The sequence below is a fragment of the Pleurodeles waltl genome, chromosome 6 (assembly GCF_031143425.1).
Source record: "Pleurodeles waltl isolate 20211129_DDA chromosome 6, aPleWal1.hap1.20221129, whole genome shotgun sequence".
NCBI lineage: Eukaryota > Metazoa > Chordata > Amphibia > Caudata > Salamandridae > Pleurodeles > Pleurodeles waltl.
In genome coordinates this window covers 884,035,258-884,056,968 of record NC_090445.1, presented here as the reverse complement: position 1 = coordinate 884,056,968, position 21,711 = coordinate 884,035,258, and the positions used below count along the sequence as shown (strand labels likewise).

General features: G+C 47.2%; 1 protein-coding gene across 1 annotated transcript in view; it reads right to left on the bottom strand.

Moving 5' to 3' along the window:
- ENTPD7 (ectonucleoside triphosphate diphosphohydrolase 7) overlaps positions 1–21,711 on the bottom strand; it is a 244,708-nt gene that overhangs the window by 139,003 nt on the left and 83,994 nt on the right. Inside the window, exon 6 of the mRNA XM_069239671.1 lies at positions 13,860–13,963. Within this exon, the coding sequence (XP_069095772.1) occupies positions 13,860–13,963 (104 nt within the window). The remainder of the gene's footprint in view (positions 1–13,859; positions 13,964–21,711) is intronic.

Sequence of the window (21,711 nt, the reverse complement as noted above, 5' to 3'; positions counted from 1 at the left end):
GAAAACCATCCTGACCAAACGGCGGAAAAAATAGAATCTGAAGATGGCGAATTGGGGCAGAGACATCCGGAGGAAGTGCGACAATGACCCAAAAAACCAAATGGAACTTTTGGGGACGCCGCACAAGAACAAAACAAAGGTAGAGAAAGAAGACAGACAAAATGTTTTTAGGAGGAGAAATAGTAGAAAATCCGGACCCAACCACTAGATGGCGGAATAATGCACAGCATGTGGATCCAGAAAAGATTCACGCTGCAAAATATTGTTAATAATAGAATGACAACTATGAACTTCAATTACATGCAATGCTATCACATTACCTATATGTAATCATTCATATTTAAAACTGCACACCATGTTTGTGCAAAACTGAAATTTTACTTGTAGTTGGTAATGATATTTATAGTGGTTACTTTATCTTTAACTGTAGCGTTGCGAGACCTCTGGGTAGTTAGGCGCTATATAAGTCAATTAACATAACATAACATCTTCTTCATTTTATAAACCATCAGAAATATTGCTACTGAAGGTAAGCAACTTTTTCCTCGGATAGTTTCCCCCCCCCCCCACAGAACTCTCCCGTTAGGAGTCCCAAAGCAATACCCTGCTGGAGATTGTTTTAGGTAGTGAGAGTAAAGGTCAAGCAACACAGCCGTGCTGAAGCACCCATCGCTGCAAGAGCTGACCACCCACTCTGTTGTGTCACTTGTGGTCAATGTAGTAAGACAGTGGTAGAAAACCTTGAAAGGTGTCGTATTATGTGGGCGTAGATTTTGCCAAACATATGGGGTAAGCACAGTCTCTAGGAACAGTGTTTTCATAGTCGGCAGACAACTGTGGTTCAAGCTTGAATGGAGATGCCATATGGAACGTTAACACAAAATGCAAATCTCACTAAAGAACAATAAATGGAGTAGAAAGCAAAACGCACCAATAGTGGTTGGTCAGGATGACACAATAGCGGATAGGGCAGCCAAATACCCCATATAGATGCTGTAGGAAGTTGGCTCTGTATGTACTATTTCAAAGTAAAAAATAGCATGCACAGAGTCCAAGGGTTCCCTTTAGAGGTAAAATAGTGGCAAAAAGAGATAATTCTAATGCTCTATTTTGTGGTAGTGTGGTCGAGCAGTAGGCTTATCAGAGGGTAGTGTTAAGCATATGTTGTACACACACAGGCAATAAATGAGGAACACACACTCAAAGACAATTCCAGGCCAATAGGTTTTTATATAGAAAAATATCTATTCTTAGTTTATTTTAAGAACCACAGGTTCAAGATTTACAATCAATACTTCAAATGAAAGGTACCTCACTTAGGTATCATAGGAACTTTGAATCAGCAAAATAGCATGTACAGTTTTGGAAAAAATGGCAATAAGCTATTTTAAAACTAGACACTGCAAATTTCAACAGTTCCTGGGGGAGGTAAGTATTGGTTAGTTTTGCAGGTAAGTAAACCACCTACAGGGTTCAAAGTTGGGTCCAAGGTAGCCCACCGTTGGGGGTTCAGGGCAACCCCAAAGTTACCACACCAGCAGCTCAGGGCCGGTCAGGTGCAGAGGTCAAAGTGGTGCCCAAAACACATAGGCTTCAATGGAGAAGGGGGTGACCCGGTTCCAGTCTGCCAGCAGGTAGGTACCCGCGACTTCGGAGGGCAGACCAGGAGGGTTTTGTAGGGCACCAGGGGGACACAAGTCAGCACAAAAAGTACACCCTGAGCGGCACGGGGCGGCCGCGTGCAGAGTGCAAGCAGGCATCGGGTTTGTAATAGAGTTCAATGGGAGACCCAGGGGTCTCTTCAGCGAAGCAGGCAGGCAAGGGGGGGTGGGGGGGTCCTCGGGGTAGCCACCACCTGGGCAAGGGAGAGGGCCACCTGGGGGTCGCTTCTGTACTGGAGGTCGGATCCTTCAGGTCCTGGGGGCTGCGGGTGCAGTGTCTTTACCAGGCGTCGGGTTCTTTGAAGCAGGCAGTCGCGGTCAGGGTGAGCCTCTGGATTCCCTCTGCAGGCGTCGCTGGGGGGGGGCTCAAGGGGGGGTCAACTCTGGCTACTCACAGGGTCGCAGTCGCCGGGGAGTCCTCCCTGTAGTGTTGTTTCTCCGCAGGTCGAGCCGCGGGCGTCGGGTGCAGAGTGAAAAGTCTCACGCTTCCGGCGGGAAACGTGCAGTCCTTTAAAAGTTGTTTCTTTGTTGCAAAGTTGTATCTTCTTTAGAGCAGAGCCGCTATCCTCTGGAGTTCTTGGTCCTTTTAGATGCAGGGTAGTCCTCTGAGGCTTCAGAGGTCGCTGGACCCTGGGGAACGCGTCGCTGTTGCAGTTTTTCTCAAAGTGGGGAGACAGGCCGGTAGGGCTGGGGCCAAAGCAGTTGGTGTCTCAGTCTTCTCTGCAGGGCTTCAGGTCAGCAGTCCTTCTTCGTCTTAGGTTGCGGGAATCGGTTTTCCTAAGTTCTGGGGGCCCCTAAATACTCAATTTAGGAGTGTGTTTAGGTCTGGGGGGTTAGTAGCCAATGGCTACACTCTCTTTGTGCCTCCTCCCTGAGGGGAGGGGGGCACATCCCTAATCCTATTGGGGGAATCCTCCATCTGCAAGATGGAGGATTTCTAAAGGTCAGAGTCACCTCAACTCAGGACACCTTAGGGGTTGTCCTGACTGGCCAGTGACTCCTCCTTGTTTTTCTCATTATCTCCTCCAGCCTTGCTGCCAAAAGTGGGGCCGTGGCCAGAGGGGGTGGGCGGGCATCTCCACTAGCTGGAATGCCCTGTGGCGCTGTAACAAAGGGGGTGAGCCTTTGAGGCTCACCGCCAGGTGTTACAGTTCCTGCAGGGGGAGGTGAGAAGCACCTCCACCCAGTACAGGCTTTGTTACTAGCCACAGAGTGACGAAGGCACTCTCCCCATGTGGCCAGCAACATGTCTGGTGTGTGGCAGGCTGGTAAAACTAGTCAGCCCACACTGGAATTCGGGTATGTTTTCAGGGGGCATCTCTAAGATGCCCTCTGGGGTGTATTTCACAATAAAATGTACACTGGCATCAGTGTGCATTTATTGTGCTGAGAAGTTTGATACCAAACTTTCCAGTTTTCAGTGTAGCCATTATGGTCTTGTGGAGTTTGTGTATGACAGACTCCCAGACCATATACTCTTATGGCTACCCTGCACTTACAGTGTCTAAGGTTTTGCTTAGACACTGTAGGGGCATAGTGCTCATGCACCTATGCCCTCACCTATGGTATAGTGCACCCTGCCTTAGGGCTGTAAGGCCTGCTAGAGGGGTGACTTATCTATGCCATAGGCAGTGTGAGGTTGGCATGGCACCCTGAGTGGAGTGCCATGACGACTTAGTCATTTTCTCCCCACTAGCACACACAAGCTGGCAAGCAGTGTGTCTGTGCTTGAGTGAGGGGTCCCCGGGGTGGCATAAGACATGCTGCAGCCCTGAGAGACCTTCCCTGGCATCAGGGCCCTTGGTAGCAGGGGTACCAGTTACAAGGGACTTACCTGGATGCCAGGGTGTGCCAATTGTGGAAACAAAGGTACAGTTTTAGGGAAAGAACACTGGTGCTGGGGCCTGGTTACCAGGCCTCAGCACACGTTCAAATCATAACTTGGCATCAGCAAAGGCAAGAAGTCAGGGGGTAACCATGCGAAGGAGGCATTTCCTTACAGATGCCACTGCTAGGCTGTGCTGGTTAAGGTAAGTAGGAAGCAAAGAATGTTGGAATGGCTGAACTGAAATAGATTCAGACATTTCAACTCTCACCTCTGAAAAACGTGTTCCAGTGATGGTAGTAGGTGAGGCAGTTCTGCTCCAGGCTGACTTTGTTCTTCCCCAGAACTAACAATGGCAGTGTATCAGCAACACCCCTGCATTTTGACATCATTTTATTTCTGGACTCTGTCCGTGCTGGCAGAATGGGACGTCAGTGCTTCCAGAGGCTGTTTCTTCATCAGTGCATAGCAGATCTTAACAAAGAGGACTATCTTACTTGGCAGAGTCCTTTTCTGCACCATCCTGCCTTCCTTTGCCTCAGAGAAACCCACAAAACCAGATTGTCCACACAATGGTCTTTGGTACTATTGATGAGGAAGCTCAAAGTTCTTCCAGGGTCCAACCAATGGAGTCCTTCCTCCTCCTTCCAGGGGGTGAGGCAGAGCAAAGAATCTTGAGTGTGATAGATTGTCCAATGTGAAAAGCAGTATTGACTTTGACAAGAAAGGCTGCCTCAACACCACTTTATCTGAAAAAAGGTGGTGTAAGGTGGTTGCACCAAAAGTGTTTAAAGTTCACTCACGTAAAGAGCCGAAGTTACCGCAACTGGGAAAACAGCTTTCTGAATCAGGAGTTGTAATTGACAGCTATGTATTGGCTCAAAGACTGTACACAAGTAAAGTGAGGACCAAACTGAGATCTCACTGTGGCATCACAAATGATTTGGGGGATAACATAAAGAGTCAAAACTTTGAGAAAGCTCATAAAAACCAGTGATTTGACATGGACAGTTGGTCTGGCAAACATTAAAAGGCCAAAAAGGCTGACAAATAACCTCTGCTAGAAATGGGGTTTCTGATTGGCTAGGGTATTTATCTCAGTCAGGAAGAATCCACCACTGTAGTCAAAGCAAGTAAGTTACACACTAAAGTTAACCTGTGCTCACCCCTCAGTTTCTTGGCACAGAGCATTCAAGCTTATCTTCAGGGGTTATGTGTAAAGCGTTTGCGCGAACACACAGACACCAGTGACACAATAAGGTATGGCCGAATTCTGCAGGGGTACTTCACTGGGTCACCTACTTGCAGAACAATGAAGTGCGGCTCCCAGCAAAAACGCAGAGCCGCTGTGGCTAAACACAGCTTCTAATGCCACAGTGTGTCCGAGACCCTTGGGAGCCTGCGTGTTTAAAGGAAGAGGAAGCTACATGTGGAGCAGCTTGTATAGCGCGGTGCAGCCTCTGTTGGCAATCCTCGGCCACCCCTAAAGGAGCGCGGGCCCGGGCTGAGTCACGCCAAGTCATGCTAGTCCCCTCCCTGAGGTGTCCCTCATGGATGAGGCATCTCTGTGACCCACGAGGTTGGCGCTCTCGGACAATTCTTGACACAACCGACCTTCCTTGTCCCAGCACACAGACCACAGTCCTGCCGGGGGGGGGGGGGGGGGGGGGGGGGGTGGTGGATGTCCCTGTGTTGCAGACAGTCAAGGCGCACTGACTGAGACGAAAGGGAAGCGCTCCACCATGAGCTAAGTTGGGCAAAACAGGGCTCTTCACTTGCACTAAGCAGATTAGTAATCCCTACTCCTCACACGCTGGGGGCAGAGGGCACGAAGGAAGTCTGCAATTTAAGTAGACAATAAAGCACTCACCACTCGCTAAGTGAAGAACTGAGGTGAAAACATAAAAGCGCTCCCCTGGAGCTAGTCAAATAGGACCACGGGTACACAGTGAGTTACAAGCAACATTACCCCTGTGCTCGGACCCTGAGACAACACTTGTAGGGAGGCACAAAGCAGGCAGTGGTAATTAGGCAGACCAGCACAACTAATGCTCCCAGTTGTGATCTCGCCTTGTAGCACCAAAGTGCTTTGGAAGGCCAATGCCAGGGTACAGCTGGCAGCAGGGCAACATACAGAAAAGCAATCCTGTGAGTCCTTCATGCCACCCAGCAGCAGGTAGCAGGGCAACAACAGACTAACAGTCCATATGAGTCCTTTTGTGCAGTCCATTGGGCAGCGGTTCAGTCCCAGTTCCAAAAGTGCTCTAAAACCATGGTGCCAGGGCCCATGTATTTATGATCCAAAAATGCCTTTGTTCAGGTGTAACTTCAATTGTGCCCCTTCAAGTGAAGCACAACACCCTTTCAACTCAGCCTGTCTCCAGACATCAGTAGGGGGTTAATCAATCCATTGTGCAAGGGCAAGACACAGCCTATTCACATGCTCAATGAGAACGACCCTCCCTCTCCACAGCCCAGGATGACTATCAGAATGCAGATGTCTCTACTGTCACACCCAGCCCCTCCTGTGTGATGGCTGTCTGAAAGGTATGCAGCAAGTGGAGCTGTCACAGATGTGGATTGGAGCCAGGCAGGAAAGCACTAGATTTATAAGCAGAGAAATGCCCACTTTCTTAAAGTGGCATTTCTAAAATAGTAATAAAAAAATCCACCCACATTGGTTAGCAGGATTTCTCAATATCATTCCAAACATGTCCACGCTACTCCTCGCAGACCAGAAATTACCACTTAGGAATATATAAAGGAATTCCCAGCAGTGAAAAACTAAATAGGCTGTTTGTCACTACTTGGACATGTAACACAAAAATATATGTCCTGCCTTTTACATAGACAGCACCCTGCCCATAGGGCTATCTAGGGCATAACTTAGGGGTGACTTAAGTGTAGCACAAAAGGGAGTTTAGGCTTCGGCAAGTAGTTTGACTTGCCAAGCCAATGTGGCAGTAGACTGCGCACGCAGGCGCTGCAACGGCAGGCCTGAGACAAGTTTGAAAGGTTACTTCTGTGGGTGGCACAATCAGCACTGCAGGCCACGAAAGTAGCATTTAATTTACAGGCCCTTGGTGTACAGTATACCACCTTACAAGGAAAGTACAGGTAAATTAATTAAGCCAAACAGGTGTAAACCAATTAAACAAAGTTTGAGGGGAGAGTAAACACATGCACTTTAGCACTAATTAACAGTGGTGAAGTGCCCAGGTTTGGTTATAACCCTGTAGAAAGGGTAATTTCCAACAATCTCTAATGGTCACCACTGCAAATCCTTGCTGTTCACCAATAAAACTAATAAGATATTGAAGAGTATGGCCTGTAATGGGTTCCTATTGCTTGTACCACACCAGGCCACAAGCATGTCCCAGAGTCCGGCGTTAACTACTTTGTAGGAGGATGCGCCAGCAGCAAGGATATCATCCCCAACTTTGGGAAGAAGATCAAAGGCAATCAAAGACTGCTGCTAAATTTCCATGCATAGAGGTGCAGACTGCACAAGTCTGGGTGCTGGACCCTGCCCTGCTGCTGTGTCAGAAGATCCTTCTAAAGCAATGGTCTGATAGGAAGACAGATGGTCAGACTCAGAAGTTCTGGGTACCATACTGCTCTTGCCCAATCAAAAGCCACTAGGATGACTTGGGACATTTACTCAATAAAAAAAGAAAACCTCCCCTTTCTATGGTGTTTTTTTATGAGAAGCCAGCTTGGGAGATCACTCCTTCTTGGGAAACATACCTAAACGGGAAAAGGATTGCCTTCATGTATCCTTTCAGGCACTGCCAAAAAAAAGCTTATCCTTATGCTCTCGGATGGTCTTCAGGTGCATCATGAAACAAGGGCTGCAGGCTGGTACACCACGAGTGTGGCAGGGCTTGTGTGACAATAGTGCATGTTACACGCAAGACAGACCTGACTACATGCAAACATGACTGCATTTAGTATGAATGAATCTGTGTAACAGGCGATGGACCTAAACAAATGGACTAAGTGAATGGCTGTGCTAACAAATGTGTACTCAATTGCCATCTTTTCAGTTTAGAAACAAAATACAAATACCTCTAAGAGTAGGTTTTCAGCATGAAGCATTTATTGGATTTAACATTCTGTGCATGATTCTGCTATCTAGTTGTTGGGTCAAATATTGGCTTTTTCAGTTGCTTTCCTTTTTTTCCTGTGCGCATCGCCAAGTCATCGTTTGTGATGGCTTCTTATTCTCCTATACAAACTTCTACCTCCCTTTGTTGCAATTCACCTCATGTTGTTATACAGAGGGATGCATGAGAATCCAGGAAATACTACAAGCTGTACAGCCACTCTTACAAGTAAGTAACCATTTTGTTTTGCAACATCAATCTTTTCTGGATTAATATGCTGTGCGCTGATTTCACAGAGGTATTCTGCTCTCTTGAGAAGAGCGTGTATTTGTAAAATGGTGTTTCGCTACTATTAGCCCCAGCTAACTTTCCTTGTTAGCCTGGATGGCCACAAAGTGATTTATTTTTTTTGTGAAGGTTTCCAGAGAAGACATTGTGGCAGCCATGAAAATGTGATTTATGGAAACATTAGCAATGAAACTAAGGGTCGGTCCATTTGTCTCTTAGTGTGCACCCTTGGTTTTTCTCCTGGTGCCACTCCTACCTTTTAGCATGTCTAGCTTGTTAGGACAACCCATCCTGCAGTAGTTCCCATGGTGACTGGTGAACCTTTGTTTGCTAGGGCAAAAGAAATAAAAAGAAATGGGTTACCTTTCCAGATTGGGTTTGTTTCCTGTATGCAATACATGACAGTCCTTCTGACATCAAATGTCTGAAGGGCTCTTTCAGATTGTGATTTTTGGTTGTAGTTAAAACAGAAGTAACTGTATAGCTTTGTTGATATGAAAATGAGAAGTCATCTTGGGGAGAATTGTGGGTCAGTTCTCATTACAACTCTTTCTGGATTTACAGGTAAGGTTCTTGTACTGAGAGTACCTGCAGTTCGCTAACCTTCCAAAGACATGATGGTGATTAAGAAAGCCATCTTAAGTGTTAAGTTCTTAATTATTGCATTATGCATGGGTTCAAAGCTGTGTCGGGACTAGGTTTAGGGTCCACAACCTTCATAAGATGTCCCTTGTGTACGCCACTATGGCTAAAGAGTGTACCTTAAGTGAGGTGTAGTAAAGTCTTCGTACTTGACAATAGTAGCGTCTTCTGTCCAGCTTTCTCTAGGTCCCTTTTTGTTACAGCAGTGCATGACCCCGTTTCACTTTGCAGTGTAGCACATCTTTGTGGTAGGTCACTTTTAGAACCTCCACGGCCCTTGGAGGTACCCCAGGTGACCAAACTCTAGGTCTTCAAGAGTCATGCCACGAGGCAAAGGGGGGCTGGTTCTGGGTGGCATACCTGGCCCCTGTGTACAGTCAACAAGTCCTGATGAGCTGGCAGTCTCATAGCCCAGTGCTGTGCCATCTCCACTAGGTCGAAGAACCATGTTTGTCTGCACACTGGGGGTGTTTTCAGTATTCAAGTCACTAGTGCTTGCTTGCCTCTCTATAAAACTAGTGGTATTAGTGGGACTGGGGAAAAGCTTATGCAAAACTAAATTGATAGGGCATTCCTTAATGGCTGGTGGCATGGTTATCTGGATGCAAAGCATCGGTATTTTGGAAACTTTTGAGTTCTGAAGTGATCTATGTATGGTGTACTCCACTCCCGAAAGATTCTCTCCACTATTTGGTATTTTAGTCCCATCTTATGCAAGGCTTTTGTCTGCTTATCTTGTCCTCTTCTGGGTTCCCTCCAGGTTCTAGTGCTTCTAGTGTTATCTTTCTCCGAATGGCTCATTTCCATATTTACCGTGATAGTTTGGACAGCATGTGGGACCTAGTCCCTCCCGGTTTTTGAGATAGAATATAGTGGTTGTGTTCTCTGTCCGGATTAGAATTGTTTCCCCTAACCCACACACACACACACACACACACTCTCTCCTACCCCAGGCCTGCGTTCTGGAAGGATTTAAGAGCTAACAAGACTCTTTAGTTCTCACAGATTTATAGATTTCACTGCCTCCCACAAGCCCCATAAACCTCCGATGTTCAGTTTTTTTTGTGTGTTCTTTTTTTCCAGGTGGGCTCCCCATCAGATGTGATGTCTCCACTGTGATGGTTACAGAGGGAGATGTGTTAGAAAGGCCTGCCCACTGTGAGGTTGTTTTTGTTCCTCCATTGTATCTGCCCGGGTTCTCTCTGTGTGACTACCACTAGATCCTCCAATCTCCCTTTTGTTCGTGACCATTGCCACTGCAGCCGTTCAGGGACTGGTCTCATGTGATGTCTTGCAGAGAATATTAGGGGCCTACTAGGTGCCATCATCCCTCCCGTTCCCCATTAGCTTCTCTACTGTCAGAGGCTGATCTATTTGGTAAAAGCAAACTTGCTCTTTCTGTGCCTCGATCCTCTTGGTCACTGGAAAGGATTTAGTCTCACTCCAAGAGCGTATTCTCTCCCTCACTGGAACCTGGTATGAGTCCTCTAGGTTCAGAAACAGCTCTAGTCTGTGGAGTGTCTTTATCGCCACATCTTTGCTGTCCTGGTACTGTCTGAAATGATTATCTTTACCATCTGTTCATCGAAGTATGGGTACACATGAATCACCTGTCTCCTGAAGTGTGCTGTCACTACAGTGAGGCATTTTCTGAAAACCCTCAGCACATATTTTATCCTAAAGGACAGTAACCTGAACTGGTAATATACCTGGTCTATGCAGAACCTCAGGATATTCCTGTGTCTGCTGTTCATCAGCATGTGCAGGTGTCAGTTTCTGAGGTTTTTGGTTGCCAGATTGCCGCCTTTTCACAAACATGGAATGTCCTCCTGTAGTGTTGCCATCTTAAACTTCTCTGTCTTGATGAATTTATTTAGAGCCTACAGATCTAGGATCGGTCTGTATGTCTTGTTCGTTTTTTGTGCTGGGATGTAAACGGAGTAAACTCAATCTTTTTTTCTCTTGTTGGCACTTTCTTTATTGCCGTATTGTGTAAGAAATCTGTGAACTCTTATTGCAGATGCAGCAGTTCTTCTTAGCAGCAGATCTTTGTCTATGGCCTAATCACTGGAGATTTTGGTAACAGTTCAACGCGATAGCCATGACGGACAATATTTAGGATCCACTTGTCGGAGATGATTGTTTTCCACTCCTTGAGGAATCCTCTGATTCGAACACCTAATGGCGCTGAGTGTATGATGGGCGCCACGGATTCACTGGTCACAACCCCCAGGAGGAGTTTCTCTCCCCCTGGCTCTCTCTCACAAGGGCTGTCCCGGATTAGTGGGGTACTGCCACTGTCCCGGTGCGCTCTGTGTGCCAATCCACAGTGAGGAAGCGGCATTATGGGTGGTGGGCTGTGACCCTCTCCTTGTGGGCTTCGGTATTTTGGAAACTTTCCTTGGCAAGACTTGCAATGTGCCCCTGAATTGGAAGTCGCCCGTTTGTTTTGTTTTCCTTCATACTTCACACTGAATCGTCCGTTGTATTTTTCAAGTGGCTCTCCTCTGTGAAGGGCATGCTTATCACTAATGGCTGCACCTCCTGTTTGAAGCCGGACACTCATAGCCAGGCTTGTCTTCTGATGGTAGTACCCCAGCACAACTGCCTACTGGCTATGTAAGCGGCATCAAATATGAACTATGTATAGGCAATGGTTTTGCATTTCCGAATTACTACCTTTGGCTTCTTTTTGTAATGCTTTGGGTGGTGCTGCACCTATATAATTTCCCACAACTGCTAATGTCCATATGTTCTGAGCAGTGTGTTGGAGTTGGCAATGTGCCATTGAATGATGCGGACCTTTCCACGGTATGTCCCACCATTTCCATTCTCTTATTCTCTATCAGGTGAAGGCCACATGGCAGTCGGTGCAATGACATTTGCATGCTGTGGTGACCACAATGGAGTCATCTGTTACAATGCCTTTCAGGTGGTGGGATCTTGGGAAGAATGCCTATATTTATTCTCAATTCTGGGCATCAAATCTGTGAATTTAAAGGGCCACCTGAAAGCCTTTCATCCCTGATCTAAGACACTCAACAGCTTTGAGAGGCACCAGTTCTTTTGTGAGGGTAGCAGAGTTTCAAGAACGAAACATGACTCCACCTGCTCCTCCTCCAAGCACACAATATATGTGTCTGCTGCCGTTTTGACTAGGGTCACTGAGGAGTGGGGCTCGAGGGATAGTGTCAACCCCTTGTAGGAGGGCATCAGTGTTCACACCACCACCCCTCCTCTGTCAGTCCCAGTCTATGGAATGGCTCTTGCTCACACTGACCCTCTAACATTTCCTCTTTGTATGCAAAGATTTCCTCCTCTAGCTCTAATGTTGCCAGAGGCTCCAGCTCTGTGTGTTCTTCCCCGCTAGCCTGTCCATTTCAGGTTTCTGGAGTTAAACTCATTGCTCTGTACGGGGGCCTCCATTTTGGACTCGAGGTAGCATTTTTTTCTTTCAATGTCGAGGGCTTTTTGTTCAGCACTGAATTGTTCCTCTTTTGCTTCAGAATTCTTGTCCCTCCCACCCTATTGATCTCCTTTTGGAATGGAGGCCGGTTTTGAGGGTTTATTGCCAACTGTGTCATTCGACTTCAGCCCGTAGGTTTCTTTATCCTTGTTCCTCCAATTAATTGCCAATGTATTCTGTGTTGGGATAGCCTTCGAGGACTTTCAGTCTGAGGATTTCAGCTAAGCCTTCCTGCACCCCGCAGTTACTTGGCACATTCTTCTGCTGCTCACTTGAGATGCCCTTTTTTGTGTCTTCTCCCACTAGACTTAGACAACCCCCTTAGTTTCTTAGTCCTCCCCTTGTGCCAACTCAATCTTTTCAGGGTTTTCCTCATTGCTTGAAAGCCCCAGGTCCTTGAGTGAGGCATGTTTGTGCTGAGATTGTGGCATCCCGTTGTGTCTCCACTTGTTTACCCCCCGTCTATAGAGTCTTGGACTGAAATTTGACTCATGTGTCACACCCCTGTGGCTCATGTGTCACACCCATCCGAGATGTGGTCCCTTGGCAAACAAAAGGTACACATTTTGTGGCTGTATTCCTGACAGAACTTGTCGTGGTACTTCGAACAGAATTTAAAAAGAGGGTATGGTCGATTCCAGTTCATTTGTCTACCTACGTGGTAAAGGTCCTTGTAAAAGAAAGCCAACTTCGGTATTTTTCAGTGCTTTCCTTGTCTCCATCGAAATCAGGTGACTGTTCGGTTGTTTTCTCCTGAGTCCCTGGTATTTTGTTCAGTTTCTTTGTTGAAAAAATGTCTGACTCCGAAGCTCTAAGCTGTGCCTACAGCTGCAATGGCCGAAACATTAATCTGAAGACTGCTAGCTCACCAAGGGGCTTCTGGAGATGTCATGCAAGGCGGGACATTCTACCAAGTGTTCGATGACAACTTAAAAAAGAGAAGGGTACAAAAGATATGTGGAGATTTAGGAGAGAGAGAGAGAGACTCGGATGCATTAAATTTGGGGCTTGCCATTTTGACCGCAGCAAGCCTTTACCAACGTTTATAGCCTGCAGCTGCTCCATAGTCCATGAAATAAAAGCAGGAAGAGGACAGAAGAGTCTCCGAAAAACAATGGTGGTAACTGTACACAGCTTTGCAATAACAGTCCCCAGTACTGCAGAATGTAGTTTTGTGAAATTGTTCAGAACATGAGGCGTGTGATCTTAACACAATAATTGAGGAACATTGCTTGGTTAAACTTGATTAATTTGACGTCATCAGCTTTGGATAAAAATGATGAATAATGCTAATAAGCTGATCCATCCGATATTTTACAACACAGTAAAATACTGAGATTTATATTCTGTGTTTCAGGTAAAAGATAGGTAAGAATGACTCCAACATCATGTACTGTTGTACAATACTGTGCTTCTTCTCCTGAACGTCTCACCATTACGCTCATTTAGGAAAACATTGTTGGTAGGGTGGTTATGGTACTATGAATGAACTGGGAAAACAGCAATGGCACGGTTGGTAACAATGGAATCCAAAGGAACCGAGTTGGTCTTTGGTATTTAAAATCAATTAGGAATAATGTTCTACTTTGGCAGATCTAATGTACTGTACCAAGCGTATGTGTTTTGTGGCATTTTATAATATACTTTAAGGTGATGCAATTTTCAAAGAACATGTAAGCCTAAATAAAGAATTCCTATTAACAAATTCTAGTGCATCACTTCACAAAGTTAATACTTTGATTGTGAGATGTCACATGCAAAACGTCCCTGATAATTAGGAAATTCTTTGCACCCTGGTCATTTCCTTCATTTACTTTTCTCAAAAAACAAATATAACATCCCCAATTAATTTGCACTGGAACATTTTGTACCTTCTTGTTTTCCAGATATCACCTCAGCATGTGATTCTGAGAAGATGAAATCAAACTCCAGTGGAATGTCCTTTAGCAAATCTTGTAGAATGGCACTTTGCTGGCTGCAAAAACACAAAAGGAAAATAATATTTTCTGCTACAGTATTGGCAAGACCCCTTAAGAAAGCCCATTTTCTCATTTGTGAAGCACTGGGACTGGACGTGGTTTGCGCTTACAATCAAGACAACAATCCAAGTACATTTATACTCCACAGTGCAAAATATGGACATCAACTTTTTTTTCCAAACGATGTTACATCACAGCAATGAATAAGAGGATTTTGATCTGGTTATTCACACTAGTGGCTTACAAGGGAAACTATACATAAAAATAATATTTGCATCCTCACTAACTGTAGAATCATTGTTACCAGGGTGTAAAATGTATGTAAAGACTCTATATCAATGGATTAACAGAGTAATTCTCAGTTACTGGTTACCTAATAGCAGCACTTTATTGTCGTTAATGGACTTATTTGAGGAAACCACCAACAGTAAAAACAATACTGTCCCATCTACGTTTGCTATTACCTGGTCTAACTTCCATTCATGAATGGCATCTAGATACCCAAGTATTTGCAGTGCTGCTGCACGCCTGCAGGGCATGTTCTGTAAAAATTTGCATTTGTCTGCCAATTTCCCAGCTCTGTGTCTCTTTGAAAGCACAGGAGATTTTGTGCCTCCTTGTTCTTTTTTTTTTTTTTTTTTTTTTTTAAACTCTTTTTATCAAAATTTTCAACTGGTGCATACCAGATCAAAAAAAATACATACAGAAAAGCACTGTACTTTGGCACCAAAGGTAGAGAAAAGAAACAACAGTGAACCCCTCCCTCCCCGCCCTCCTAGACCCCCCCAGACACTCTGACATGTCCTTAAGCAGTTCTTGATTTGGTCTCAATTCTCCAGCACATGAGTCCCGGTTCCACTTCGCCACCCCCATCCATCCATAGTTCACAGTCCTCAGCAAACTCCAATGGAATCATCGTCAATACCCCCCTACAGAGATAGTGAATGGTATGTCATCCAAGCGCTCCATACCCTTCCAAACATTTTCGGACAGCTTCTGTTTGTGTATGTTACTTTTTTCTGCCATCATGAACCATCCATCCCTCTCCTCCACGTGTCTACCGTGGGGCCAAGCTCTGCTCCCCACAAATGAGCAAAATCCCTCTTAGTCACCACCAACCCGAGATTGCAGAATGTGAGTTTAGCCCTGGGTGCAACTACATCACTGGGGATTCAAAGGAGAATACATTTGGGGTCAAGCGGGATCTGCTCCAAGACCACCCCCTGCAGTTCCCCAACGATCTTCCCCCAGTATTCCTGCAATACAAGGCAACCCCATATGGTATGGAAAAAGGTGCCAATCTGCCCCTGACATTGTATACAGTGCGGGTGTTGCGCCCGTCCCATAGTATGTAGACGCTGCCTATCCTAATAAACCCTATGAAGGATCTTAAACAGAATTAGTCGCAGCCTGGACCTGATGGCAACTTCTGGGGGAAACATCAACGCTGCTTCCCAGTCTATATCCTCCACTTCCTCTAAGTCAGCCTCCCACCGGCTGCATAATCTATTAAGGGTGTCCCGCATATTATTGTTAAGGGCCCTGTACATGACAGAGACGGCTTTAACAGTTAACTACCCTGTCAACAATCTACCTTCCAGCAGGGCATATTTCGGTATTTCCATCCCAGGGAGGCCCTCGGCCCTTCGAGCACGCCTCAGTCGAGCACAGTAGAAGAACTGCTTCTTGTTGAGCCCATATGCGACCCACATTGACTCAAAGGGCATAAGATCCCCCCCTTCCAACACATTTCCTAGACTGGAGATTCCAATAGAATCCCATGCATTTAATCAAGTCAATTTGCAATTTCCAGCAGCCAGCCACCCTCCCACGGGGGGGGGATCATCCTGGTGGGTCTGGGCATCGTTCTCTCCCCCCCTCCCCACCCCCCCCCAACGCTCCATATCAGCTAGGCACATTTCAGTCATCCTCCCCAAATTATGGGCATGACAGAGGTCTGCCTTATGTGTCGTAAATATACCAAGGTACTTGAATCCCTCACTTGAGTATTTTAGTTGACCTGGAAGATAGTGGAGAACAGTGTCTTCCTGTGGGGCATATAACACCGATTTATCCCAGTTAATCTGGTACCCAGAGTAACTCCAGTACTCTGCAAAAATCTGGAAGAGTTTTGGCAGAGAATATAATGGTTTCGCGACACACAGAAGTATATCATCTGCGTAAAAGTAGATGCGTTCTTCCTCCCTTCCCCTCCCCGGTCAACCTGTCAGCCACATAGCTCAGGGTGGGTGAATATTCTACACGCTAGGGATTCTATGGCGAGTGCAAATAGCAAAGAGGACAAGGGACAACCCTGTCTGGTTCCTCTTGCAATAGGAAACTCAGACGAAAGGGTCCAATTAACCCTGACCGCTGCCACCAGATTACAGTAGAGCAGCCGCACCCATTCCCGGTATCTTGAGCCCACCCCAAATCTCTCTAGGAAGGGCCAATGCACCGCATCAAATGCTTTTTCAGCATCTAGAACCAAAAATGGGTGGGGCCGAGCGACGCAGGATGGTATGTATCCAGTTATGTGTGCGCCTCAGATTATATCTCGTAGACCGCCCCAGCATGAAGTCAGATTGGTCCCTGTGAACTAAAGGGGTGATAACTTCCTGAAGGCACATCGCTAGCACTGTGGCCAGCACTTTCACCTCTACATTAAGGAGGGAAAACGGCCTATAGGATGCACAGGGCATTCTAAGTCCGCCCTCATTGTGAATGACCACTATTTCTGCGGTCCTTAGGTCTGGGGGGGGGGGGCAGAAGCATAGCTCAGTGTCTACACAAAGCCCATGTGCCACCTTGTGGTCCTGCAAGTCCCAAGCCCAAGCTTCCATCTTTGGGGATTCCCATCTGGCTTCCCAATCCATACCATCAGGGGGGAATGGTCCAACAAACCCCAGGCCAAATAGTCTACCTGGAAGACAACCCCCACTTACCCCAGGGGGGGCAAAATATAGTCCAGCCTAGAAAAGACTATATTGGCCCCAAAAAAGTAGGAATATTTCCTATTGGTGGAGTTGGCACGTCGCCAAAGATCACACAGTCCCAGTGTTGCTGCAAAGAGATACAGTGGAGTATGTGGGCCAATTCCCCCAGACACCCCGGAGCGATCCAGCTCCACATCCATTACATCATTAAAATCACATCCCACCACGAGGGTTGTGGAGTCCGCTTCCAATAGAATCTCTGAAGCTTGTCCAACACAGGAGCCTGAAGTCTGGGCGAGGTATAAACACAAGCAGTACTTTCTGTCTACCCCAAAGCCCCTGTGCCTACCCGCTGGGTCTACCCACTGTCGTGAGATATGAAAGGGGGGGGGGTGGGAGGATTTAAGGATTAAAATCGCCACTCCCCTGGAGCCAGAGGTGAACCCTGCATGTGCCAATATAACATAGTGCCCTCTACCCAGAAATTTACACCTGATTCCCTTGAGATGTATCTTCTGTAAAAACACAAGATCTGGGTGCATTCTCTTTATGTATCGAGACACCAGACCTCGTTTGATGCTATCCCCCAATCCATTTACATTCCATGATAGCACAGAAAAGGCCTAGAGATTTACTCGGGGGGGCATGTCATTTGTGGGAGTCAATGTACTCAATGAGGGACTGTGTTAAGCAAGGGGAAACCTCCTGTCCCTGACTTCCCAGCATGTGGGCGAGACATCTAGATGCCAGCCCTTCATAAGACGAGACCTAACATACATACGTGTCTGTGATGTATCCAAAGTCAACATAAACAGGTGAAAAACAACTCCCAACAGAGCCAGCTTCCACCCCTCTCCCCACCCCACTTCCCATAGGCCCCATGAGTATTAACTCCATACTACAACTCACCAGGGGTCGAGAGGTCTGTAGCCCCCCGCATCTTCAACACAAAACTACAACTCACTGGTCACCTCCACAAAGGAAGACTCCCCGACACAACCCTCAGCACAAGGAAAGTTGCATAATGTCTAGAAAGCGTTCCATCACCACCTACTGCTCCTTGACCTTACACGGGATGGTGCGATCTCACTCGGCTCCCACTCCTTCGGCCCCAAGTTATTGCATTGCTTCCACAGTCTGGACGCTCCTTTCTGCCCCCAGAACTGTTTCTTCAGTTTCTAGTCGATTGATGGCCGCCACCAACGGATGAGGATCCCAGATATTGTCCCTGTGTCCGCACCCAGTACCGTCATCCGTATGCCCGGAGCCAAGCCATTGCTTCGGTCTCTCTTCCGGATAACTGGGGTCCAACTATCCTCAGAGTCGGATGATTCCGCTCCACTCTTTGGCGATCGACTCACTCTCCACGGCTTGTCTCCATATCCTCATTGCCACCTCCGGCCCCTTCTCCTGGAGCGTGACCGGTTCCCCCATCCCGTGGTCCGGGGGTCCCTGGGTCTTCTGCCCAACTCGTGGCCACCGCTCCAGGACAGTTGAGGGTGTTCCTAAAGCCACTCCCATGCATCCTCTGGGGATTGAAAGAAAAATGTTTTCCCTTGGAAGATGACTTTTAGTTTGGTTTGGAGAAGAAACATGTATTGCAGTGGGAGGCTACAGGGTTTGGCCTTCACACAGTCAAATGTGCGCCGCTGCCTCTGAACCTCCCGGGTGTAACTGGGAAAAATGAGGATTTTGAAGTTCTCATGCCGACCCTCTCCCTTCAGAATCAGGTCTGTCCTGAAAATTTAGGAAACGGGTGATCATGGGCTTGGGAGGTGCACCAGAAGGGGGTGCACCCCCTAAAGCCCAATGGGCAAGTTCAATCACAAAACAGGATGAAAACTTCTCTGATGGAAAGACTCACCTCAGCCATTATTCCAAAAAGCGGCTGTGTTGGTCCCCTTGGTTCCTTCTGGGAAACCCACGAATCTCCGATTGTTCCTGTGGGCCCGGTTTTCTGCATCTTCCAGCCACCATATAATATCCTTGCTGAGCACCCTAGGCTCAACCATTTCCTTGCGGAGGTTCTGGACAAAAGGGCAAAAGGGTGGCGTTGTCAGGCACCGCCGGGGTGTTCGTAGCCAGGGGTACCCTCGTGTAGCTGTCCATACGCCCGTCTGGGTGGCTTGGGTTCTTTATCTCTCGCCATTCTAGTGTTTATGGCCCACAACCTCCTCCTACGACAATGAAGCTTATCCACAGAGACCTGTACCCCGGCCCACTCCTTCGCGGCTCGTTCCCACCAGTGTAGTTCCAGGGGGTGAGAGGGTTTGCTGGCTGTCTCAGTCCCAATTGCTGCCAACAGGGTCTCGGTGCAGTTTACGAGCAGGAGCCGGACAGGTCTACCTTCCAAAATCTCAGCCTCTACAGACAGCAGGAGAGAGCCAGGGGGCGGACTGCCCAATCCCCCACCAAAAACACAGCCGCTACTGGAGTCAGTCGCCTGCCACTCGTCACTTCTGTACAGGAGAGACCCAGAGCACAGGGCCAAAGCAGTTATGGCATGCCAGTCTGCACCCTGCTGCTTCAACTCAATTTTTTGGGGGTGGGGGAGGAAGATCAGGCCCCAGCAGGCATGGAAAGCACGGGGCGGTACCACCACAGCCCCCTTGATGTTTGGTCTCACCACTGACCCCCCACGCCTCACCTCGGGCACCCAGCCCCTCTTGCGCACATCATCTGGTGGGGTGGGGGAGAGGCCCCACTGCAAAGTGGATTGATCAGGGGCCCCTTCACCCCCTCCGGTGCAACCTCACTGGAGATACCCAGTGCCGCGCCCGCCACACTCACCACGTGCCGGTGCTCCGCACAGCCTTTACTGGGACCTCCAACTCGCCCAGTCCCCTATATCTTTTTCCTCAGCTGGGGACGAAGAGAAGGGCTCAATGGGCACACCCAAGCCCTCGCCGCCCGGGAGGCCTGTCTGCTGTTTCCCGGGACTCTGTTGGCACCCGTTGTCCTGCCCTGCCATCCAGGCTTTGTAGGCTGCATCGGGTGGCCCAAAACCTTGCGGGTTGAGGGTGGGTGGGTGGGCCTCAGCACGGCTGCTCCCACTGTCACGGCCTCCTCTTGGGTTCTGCCGCTCTGCCTCTCGCTCTCTGGGGGCCCAGCAGGGAGGCAAGTGGATCGCTAGACAGGATTATGTCAGGGCCGGGACAGAGCTTGGTTAAGGTGAGTCTGTCCTCTGCGCTATCTTGGCTCCACCCCCCCTACTTACTTGTTCATGTAGTACATTGTTGTGTTCATCACACATACAGCACTTTCCTCTGGTAGGGTGTTTGTAATGACTAGATGCTAAAAAAAAAAACGTTTTAAGTTTCAAAATGTTGGTGTGTAATTAGGTTTCTGGGAAATTCACCATTTCTTCACAACAAGTCCCAACATATATGAAGCCAAACAGGTTATATACCTTGTGTAACTTTGCATTCTACAGAATAGCTTCAGTATTGCATTTCTTTTGGTTAAAGTGAAAAATGTAGACAGCTGAACATGCGTGTGCTTCAAATAACTCACAATGATCCAAAACCCGCAATTCCATATGTGTGTGTGTATGTGTGTGTGTGTGTGTGTGTGTGTGTGTATGTGTGTGTATGTGTGTGTATGTGTGTGTATGTGTGTGTATGTGTGTGTATGTGTGTGTATGTGTGTGTGTGTGTATGTGTGTGTATGTGTGTGTGTATGTGTGTGTGTATGTGTGTGTATGTGTGTGTATGTGTGTGTGTGTGTGTGTGTGTGTGTGTATGTGTGTGTGTGTGTATGCGTGTGCGTGTATGTGTATGTGTATGTGTATATGTGTATGTGTGTGTGTGTGTATGTGTATGTGTGTGTGTGTGTGTGTATGTGTGTGTGTGTATGTGTGTGTGTGTGTGTGTGTGTGTGTATGTGTGTATGTGTGTGTGTATGTGTGTATGTGTGTGTGTGTGTGTGTATGTGTGTGTGTATGTGTGTGTGTGTGTATGTGTGTGTGTGTGTGTGTGTATGTGTGTGTGTATGTGTGTGTGTGTATGTGTGTGTGTGTATGCGTGTGTGTGTATGCGTGTGTGTGTATGTGTGTGTGTGTGTGTGTGTGTGTGTGTATGTGTGTGTATAAGTGACCTATTTTATCAGTCTTCATTGCCTCCCATCTGTTCCTGCTCATGGTGTTTACTCCCTTAATTTTCATGAAAATGGATATCTGTACCCTCCACCAGATCATTCCTAAAGTTGAGATTGAGTAGGGTACATTGGTTAAATATCCACGTAAAGACCCTCAATTCAGGTTTCTCACATTGTATGGCCCCAACTGGACTGTCCCATGATTATCAATGCACTCCAAACTGAGCTATAAACAAAGTCACAAATATTGATCTTTGTGAAGACTGCATGCAGGGTAACACGAGTATGGCGCACACCCCACATGTCAAGCATGCTCAGGTAATAGTCATTCCCTTTTCACGGTGTTCAGCAATGTCTTGTCAGAGTTTATACAGAAACAGTACATCTAACATTTTATCTACAACAGAATTAAAGCCATTTTTTATAAATGAAATTCTGTAGGTTGGCACTCAGCAATTTTAGTTTTGTGGCGCTTTTCATCTTGTTTGCAATGAATGCTCTGTGTGCTGCTTAGGGTAGGCCTACTGTTCTAGGAGCACTTGTCAAACTGGTTGCTGCACTTATTGAGGTCAATAGGAGTCACCAGGGTTCGCAGTTGCAACCCCTTAACCCTTACAAACCCTGGCCCTGGCCCTGCAACTCCTTACAAGGGAATAAAACCTGCACCAAGAACACAATCTTGGTCATCAGGGCTCTGCTTTGCTTTCTGACAA